The 8,670-nt window shown below is 47.1% G+C and overlaps 1 protein-coding gene across 1 annotated transcript; it reads right to left on the reverse strand.

Moving 5' to 3' along the window:
* Positions 1 to 5,761: 5,761 nt before the first annotated feature.
* LOC138431245 (PWWP domain-containing DNA repair factor 4-like) lies at positions 5,762 to 7,657 on the reverse strand. Its single transcript, XM_070291203.1, has one exon. It carries the CDS (start codon positions 7,655 to 7,657, stop codon positions 5,762 to 5,764), a length of 1,896 nt encoding a protein of 631 aa, XP_070147304.1.
* Between the last annotated feature and the right edge of the window lie 1,013 nt (positions 7,658 to 8,670).

The raw sequence follows: 8,670 nt of genomic DNA on the forward strand, positions 1-8,670 counted from the left end.
TAAGTCATACTTCTTTTCTGTATAATTTCTCTAACATGTGCCATTGTCTATTGTGCTAGGTTGACTTGAGCTCCCCTGAAGGATATGTTGGTATCATCCTTGGTGGCTCAGTGGTAAAGAACCAGCTTGCCAATACGGGAGATCTGGGTTTGACCTCTGGGTGGGGAAGATCCCCTGGAGGAGGCAATGGCAACTCACTCCAGTATTCTTGCCTGGGAAATCCCATAGACAGAGGAGCCTGGTGGGCTACAGTCCATGGGGTTGCAAAGAGTTGGACATGTCTGAGGGACTGACACACACACACATATTTTATTTATTAATGTATACCTTTCCCACATAAAAAGAAAAAAAAGAAAAATTTAAAAGTTACATCATAGAAACAGTGCAAACCTCTGATGTTTTGCATGGATTACAAAAATCTTCTGTGCTTGCCTGCCTAAATTTGAATTCTGTGGTACCTGTCCTATCATTAAGAGGAAAAAAACATAAAATCATTGTTAAAAGAGTGAAGACTGCCACCCCAATAACCTAAGATACATTGAGAAATGTTTTACTCCATTCCATTGTGGAGCATCAAATTAAATCAGTCTTTAAACTTTTTGTTCTCAGGACCCCTTTGCATTCCTAAAATTTATCGAGAACCTCAAAGAGTTATTGTTTATGTGGGTTATAAATATCAATATTTACTGTATTAAAATTGAAAATAAGAAATTAAAAATATTATTTATTCATTTAAAGATGACAGTAATAAAACCACTGCATGTTAACATGAATAACATATTCTATGAAAAAAATCTATACAAAACAGATGAAAGTTAGTGGAAAGAATGGCATTGCTTTACATTTTTGTAACCCTCTTTGATGTATGGCTTAATGTGAGAGAGCTGGGAAATCATGTCTGTTTCTGACTTTAGCCTGCCACAATATCACACTTTGGTTGCCTCTGGAAAATTCCACCTTACCCTTGGGAAAAAGTGCAAAAAGCAAAAACATCTTAGCAGCATGATGAAGAGAGATTTGATCCTGTAGATTCCAGCTGAAAGGGTCTCAAGGACTCCCAGGGTTCCCTGGACTCTGCTTTGAGAACTCCAGTGTTACTTCGTACTTCTTGGGTCCTGAAAACGTATTTATTAATTACACTGAAGCTGGTCATTGTTATAATTAATCATACTTTACATTTGTGGATGCAGTCATTCCCCCTGTCCTATCTGATGCTGTTACTGGGTGGAAAGCAATCTGGAGCAGCACTGGGGAGTCAAAGGAACGGCAAAAGATCAGAATGAAACAATGGTTAGGCCAGGGCTATGGAGGGACCTGAAAGTTAGCAGTGTGGAGGCATGGGTTTGTGAACAAGCATTTCTGTAAGCTTCTACTTGCAGCTGGGCATAAAAAGATAAACAGGACAAGGCCATTCCCTTGGAAAATTAAGAACTCAGCATGGGGGACAGATAAAGACAAACTTACGTATAACACACAAAACCATGAGGTCATTGTTACAAGGAGTAGCAACAGAACGTGGGAGTGGAGTGGACTGTTGCAGATAGAGAACAGATCAGAGAAAGCAGTCTTCTATGGGTGGACCTGGAGAATTTTTCTAAGGTGACCCTGGAAGGAAACATTCTAGATGGGGCGAAGGGAGTGTCTGAAAGCATGGAGGCAGGACTAGGTCTCCAGTATTGAGAGCACTGCTGCTCCAGTGCTGAGGGGGCGCTGTGAGAGGTGGTAGAGGGCTAGGAAGCAAAACATCAGCATCCTTGGAAAGTTTCAGAAATGCAAATCCTCAGGCCCCATACTGTTGAAGAAGTCTGATGGTCGAGAAACCAAGCACCACACTCAAGAGAGTTGGAGAACTAACGTTTATTACACCGATGGGTCCAGAGGAGTTAACACTTACAGCTCTGAGCACTGAACAAAAACATTACAAAGGTTTCATAGACAGTGCATGACATCAGACTATAGTGGCAGTGCTGACTGTTACTAGGCTAGTTTAAAGCAGGGGTTTCGTGCAAGTGGGAACAGCTGTTAGGACACGGTGGGGGAGGGGGGTGCCTGACTTTTACGCAAACAAACATGGTTAAGCAGGCAGCTCCTGGCATTGTTTTAAGTTTCCATTTTCCCAAACAGTCGTAACTTACATGACTTTGCAAGGAGCAAGCTGAGTTGCAAAGAGCAAGCTGAGTTACAGGAGCAGAAGGAGTATTTAGTTATGTCTAGCTGGGTGTAAGTTTTAAAGTTTCCTCTTCAATACTTCTGGAGTGGAGCCCAGCACTCTGAACTTTAACAAGCTCTCCAAGTGGTTCTGACAGGGGAGAAACTTCTAGAAACACAGCAGCCCAGCATTGGTTTAAGTGTACAGGGTTTGATGTGACTGCATTCTAAGCCCAGTCCCAACACTTATCAGCTTTGTCACCCCCAGCAATACTCTCCACCTTTTGGAATCCCATTTCCTGCAACTCTGAGGTGGCCACAGTAAGGATATCTCCCTGACAGGTGTGCAGGCAGGCTTGGATAGGACAGTGTGTGTATAACATTCAGGCGGGGTCTCACACAGCCCTCAGCAGAGGGGAAGGGACACCCACTCTTGCCCACCCTTCTCCATGTGAGTGCCCTCGATATGGAACTGGGCTCACTCAAACAAGTTCTCTTGCTCAGTTGACTTGTTTTGTGATTACCCGTCTCACCCCAATAAACACCATTCCCTTCCCTTTTTGGTTCCTCATCAGCAGAATGGAGATCATGAGATGTGCTCTTGGGCTAGAGCTAGGATGTGAGATTACAGGGAAACAATCCCTCCCATATCCTGGTGGGTATGCTTCTCTCGCTCCTTTCCCTCATTGCTGTGATTGTCCTTCCACGTGTGCCCAACATCACCTCCTAGAGGGAGCGCTCTTGCAGCATTCTTGTGGGAAGAAGCCTTATGGTTTTCTCAGAAGAGCTACGGAAGGCCCTGCTCTGCTTCCACCCCATCTCCATCTTGCCTCAGTCTCGGGGTGCCTGTGCTCGCCTCATTTTGTGCATGGGGGCGGGGCCAGGAGCTGGGAGGCTTGGGGGCATGATGGGAAGGGCTGTCAGTCACCACTCAGTCAGAAAGGCTAGTCTGGAGACTCTGAGCAGTGTGAGCCTGGAAGTTGGAGGCTCAGTGAGCTCTGTGCACCTTGGAGTCTACACACTGATCCCAGGGCTGATCTGAGATGAAACAGGGCAGCCGTCACCTCCAGCATCCAGATCTTCATGTGGCATATGAGAATGCAGGTGCCAGTGTTTCAGCCCAGATCCCCAAATCAGACTCGCAAGGGTGGGACCCTGAAAGCTGCATTTGAGTCTCAGTGGCAGAGTGATACTGAGGAATACGTTTGAAACTCTGGCAGGTCAATGCTGGCAGCAATTTCCAGCGAACCTGCCATACCAAGGTCATGGAGGGGCATGTGCAAGGTTAAGGTCTTGAAAGATGGCTTTTGAAACCTCCAGGTAGCTTTGGAATTGACGAAGACTCCAAGCTTCCAAATATAATTTTAGTGTGTCATCATATTCAAATTCCTTGGACTTAAAAATTCCCAGGTGGCTCAGACAGTAAAAAATCCGTGTGCAATTTGGGAGACCTGGGTTCCATCCCTGGGTTGGGAAGATGCCCTGGAGGAGGGCATGGTAACCCACTCCAGTATTCTTGCTTGGAGAATCCCCATGGACAAAGGTGGGCTTGAGTCCATGGGATCGCAAAGAGTAGGACATGACTGTGTGACTAAGCACACACAAGTGATATGGTCAATAGCAGCTAACCACAAGTCATTGGTAACCGGGTGTGTAGGACCCGGGGTGTGGATTGTATGTGGTTTAGCACTGAATTAAATGACCTGGGCTGAGAATGAGTAAGTAAATATGTATTTGTTTGTGCTAAGGAGAAACATAGGTGAAAGAGTCATTGGATAATAGACTCATTGCTGCTAACGGATGCAAGTGATGTGGGCCAGGAGGAGGCTGAACTCCTCCTAGAGGAGGAGGAGTATTATTTATGTACAATAAATGTCCAAATATGTTCCATCTGAAATGTGATGAAGCAGAAGTTTGAGGTGAAAGACACAATGGTTTTATTGTGAATCAAAACAGCTCCCCTTTGCAAATAAAAAAAAAAATCACATGGGCACGTAATTTTATCCCCATAACCTGGGGCTACAATTTTTTTCCTGATTCATTGGAAAAGACCCTGATGCTGGGAAAGATTGAAGGCAGGAGGAGAAGGGGACGACAGAGGATGGGATGGTTGGATGACATCACCGACTCAATGAGACATGAGTTTGAGCAAGCTCCGGGAGTTGGTGATGGATAGGGAAACCCGGTGAACTGCAGTCTATGGGGTTGCAAAGAGTCAGATACGATTGAGCGACTGACCTGAACTGAGTTGAACCTGGGGCAGTGACAGTTGATTCTAAGAACAAGAACACACTCAGGTTCACGTTAAATCTTTAATGTTTATTTTCCTATTGGGTTTTACAAAGTAAACTGGCTTTTCTTCCTCTCCAAAAAAAAAAAAAGTAATAATGAAATCTTGTTTCAAGGTAGGATAACAATCCATGAGCTTCAGAATTTACCTGTTAAACTGCCTTTCGCTGTATTCTGACAGCAGCCATGTTTAGCTGAATGGAGACTTTTCTGTAACCCATTTCCCAGACCCTCCTGGTCCACCTACTGCTCAGGCAGCCTGGAATGACTTACTCGTCTGCACTTACACTGCTGGAACCTGTCGGAGCTAGTTGATGAATAAGTCAAAGGATCAAGCTTGCTAGGTTTGGGACAAATGACTGCAATTTTTGGGAGGACGTGGGTCGATGAGGGCAAAGCGCCTGCTTTGCTACAATGTATGCCAACTGGATGGGTTCCAAGCAGTCAGCCTGGACTCCAGGTCTAGACAAGTCAACCTGAGTCTACGATGGCTGTAGTCATCTTCCACAAGGGGACAGATGATGGCATGTAGGGGATCCAGTCACTGTCATATAGGAAGACAGCCAGGAGTCTGTCTATTTGGGGAAACCATTCAGCTGTTGGAGAAGAGCACCTCCCACAAATGGAATCTCAGGGGAGCCAAGGGTGAACATTTTTGCAGGGGTTGACAGAACAGTTACTGCACGCCGAGGTTTCATTCAGCCTCACGTGGACCACATGCAGATCACCTGTTAACTTGGTTTGGATTTCAGACTGCTTTTCCAAGAACCATTGGAAGGTAGTGGTAGTACACAGGAAACATCTCTGACACTGGTTTCATCTCTTAGGGCTTTTTATTTTCCCAAATGGATAAGCATGGCAGGGAAAAGTCAGGGCTTATCTTAAGGAGGAATCCAATTCATTGTGGATACCGATGTGCCACAGGAGGAATGGCAAACCCATGTGGCTTTTCTGTAAGAAACATGCCTTAGATCTTAAACACGATTGCTGCTTTGTATCCAACACAGGGCTTTTTCATGTAATAAAGGAATGCATGTCCCCCTTTAAAATATGATGTAGAGTCAAAAGCCATGTCGTAAAAAATATCTGGAAAACTGCACATCTGGGCAAGTAGAGGGAAGTACAGCTGTTTACAATATTTTAACAAGTTAGTGGTGTGAGGGTTTGGGGAAGAAGAAACTGACGATGACCATGCCACTCACAGGTGCTGGAGATGGATCCAGAGTGAATTCAAGTGTGTTCCTGAGGCCTCGGATTTCCAGAAGGTGTTTACATGCCGTGTGGAGTGGGAGGCTCATGCAGTTCATACAGACGGGGATTGTTGCTAATGGTGTGACTGAGAAGTCTGCCCGATGCCCTGTTGGGCACAGGGGTAGGGTTTAGCCTTGTTCCTCTCGGCTGATCTCTTTCTTATTTTCTTCAAGATTTTCTTATCAAATAGTTCTTTTTCCCGGTAATGCACAGGTGGCCCTTGCCGGTACTTTGCTTCTGCCTCCTTGTAGTCCAATCCATCCACTGTAGCAATTGAACAAATGATTGCTTCTGGCAGAAGAACTTCCAGAAGGAAGCTCACTGGGTCATCTCTGGTCAGAGCCAGCGCTCTCTTGTCTATGTGTCTGTAGATTTCTCGTAAATGTCTTACCACTGCATCTAGCTGATTGTCATCCTCCAGGTATGTTTCAACGCAGATCACGTACCTCTCTGAATTCAGAAATGATTCAAGCCACTTGGATTCTTTCCTGCCTTTGACGATGTCCAGAAGATGCGGGTCGGCCCCCTTTGTTTTCACGATGAAGTCCACCAGCTTCTGGTTGGCTCGGTCCCGAGCAGCCCTCATCCGGTCAGGGAGGATTCTCTTGCAGTGCCTCTTTGCAGCCACAGGGGTCTCCTCCTCAGAATCTTCCAGGTCGGAATAATTCACCTTGGGGAAATCCATCTGCAGATCACCTTCTTGGATGGCTTTCCTCATGGGGTAACTGAGGTCAGCAGCATAATAGTCCAGGAAAGAGCCCACAAAAGACCCGCGAACAAGCCCCTCTCTGTAGCTGGAAATCAGTGAGAAACACCAGTTCACACTTTCCCCGTATACTTTGCTGGCTCTCTTCATTAGCTTTTCTTTGCCATTATAATCCAGATGCTTCAACCTTCGAAGAGGAACTTGAATGCCGCTCTTCTCACAGTGCATGTTGGCCTCAATCAAAAGCACCCTTGCGGTCTGCTCGGTTGGGCTGACACTCGTGACCACGGCTGGCCAAAATGGGTGATTCTGAAACTTAAACCAGACCAGCATTCCTCTCTCAATGGGACACAGCTCCTCTGGGAACGCCACGCTCCTCAGCTGTCCTGCTTCCTTGCCCCCGCCCTCCTTGATGGCATTGGTGGGCTTAATAGCCTTTGAGCCAGCTGAGGGCTGAGATTCTTGCCACTCTTCCTCACACCCTGGGGCCTGCAGCTTCCTTTTACTGTTTGCTAGGCGGAATGAATTACACAGGCTCAGGTTAGGGGCACTGGAGGATGCTGCTGCACCTTCCGAGCCTGAGTTGCACGTGCCCTCTCCAGGGTCAACATTCACCGAGGAGGTAGCACGTTCAGGGGACACAGCCAGGGACTTTGGGCAGGTGTTGTGCGCCCCCTCTTCCAGAGCCTTGGGCACAGTGAGGATGAAACCCGGTGTAAATGACGGAAGCACACATCCACCTCTAACATCTACACCCACCTCCTCCACTGTACAGGGCAAGGACATAACTTTTGAGGCGTCCCCCTTTTCCTTGCCCTCTTTCTCATGGTCATCTTCTGAGAGGGATGGGAAGTTTGGGTGCACCCCGGAGCTCTGAGATGACTCTGTTTGCATTTCGCTTGGGATCGGGGTGATGGGTGTGCACACCTGTGGCTTGTCTCCATATGGGCCATCCTCCCTCTCTGAAGGTACCACGGGTGATTTGGAGCTTTTCCTTTTCCTCACACTCCTCCGTAGGCCCCGACTGGGCTCCTGACACCTTCTACGATGTTGCTTTTGCAGTCTCCTTGGAGACTGCGTCTTGGACTCTGGATCACCCGTGACTCTTGCTGGAGTGACACTTCCATTCTTATGCAGAAGGTCCCAGGCCATTGTAATAGCACATATGTAGGCCATTTCCTCTTCTTCTGGGGCACTGGGCTCCGGCTGGGCCGCTAGTGAGGTGGAGATGGATTCAATCATGGACTCCTTTAGGGTCTTCATCTTTGTTTTTTTCACTCTGACTTTTTCGTCTACTGAGAGTATCTGAACTTCCAGAGAAAGGGCTCTTTTTCTCTTCTGTTGTGGTGAGACGCTGGGTCTGGACAAGACCTTGGCTGGCCAAAAGCGGCCTTTCCAAACACATAGGACATACCTGGTGTCCATCGTGATTCAACTTGGGCACCAAGGATTAGTTAGCTGAGGCTGACGGGTCTGGCCCTCATACCCTCAGGTGCGGCAGGTCTCCCTTAAACAGTGTGCTTGCCCACAGTCTTTGCCTATGACTACAAAGCGTTTACAGCTTGTGCAGCCTGTGCTCTTCTGCCCGAATTTTTGAAAGATGCCCGAGGTTGTGTTTTCAATGGCCTAGAATGGAGAATACTAGAATATGGAAAAGAAGAACAGAGTCAGGACGGGTTGGGGGGAGGGACATATGCCTTTTGTGAAAGTGGAAGGCTTGGTCAAAGAGCATTAATGAGAGATAAAGCAAGGAAGTATTAAGGCTCTTTATCCATGTGCCTAGGGGTTAGAGACATGGCAGATACGTGGGGAGAAAATACCAAGGGTACCGGAGGAGTTTTATAAGCCCTCCAAACCCAACACCTTGCCTTATTTGTTACTGTGTGTGTGTTAGTCACTCAGTCCTGTCCGACTCTTTGTGATCCCAAAGACTTAGCCCACCAGACTCTTCTGTCTACGGAATTCTCCAGGCAAGAATACTGGAGTGGGTTGCCATTCCCATCTTCAGGGGATCTTCCTGACCTAGGGATAAAACCCTGATCTTCTGCACTGCAGGCAGATTCTTTGCCATCTGAGCGACCAGGAAAGCCCTATTTGTTACTACTGTGCATAAAAGGGCAATCATGTGGGGAGGCGGGGATATCATGACTGGGACCTTGTTTGTGTCACTGGACATCCTGTGCCTTGTGTACTCCTTGGGGCCTATCCCAGGAGCACGCTTCACTTTTTCTTTCCTAGGGAGCCAGTACCCCACTGCCTGTGCACCCAGGGGAGCC

The sequence above is a fragment of the Ovis canadensis genome, chromosome X (genome assembly GCF_042477335.2).
Source record: "Ovis canadensis isolate MfBH-ARS-UI-01 breed Bighorn chromosome X, ARS-UI_OviCan_v2, whole genome shotgun sequence".
Lineage (NCBI taxonomy): Eukaryota > Metazoa > Chordata > Mammalia > Artiodactyla > Bovidae > Ovis > Ovis canadensis.

Coding starts and splice junctions, on each gene's coding strand:
- LOC138431245 (XM_070291203.1), bottom strand. CDS start 7,657: ATGAAGACCCTAAAGGAGTCCATGATTGAATCCATCTCCACCTCACTA.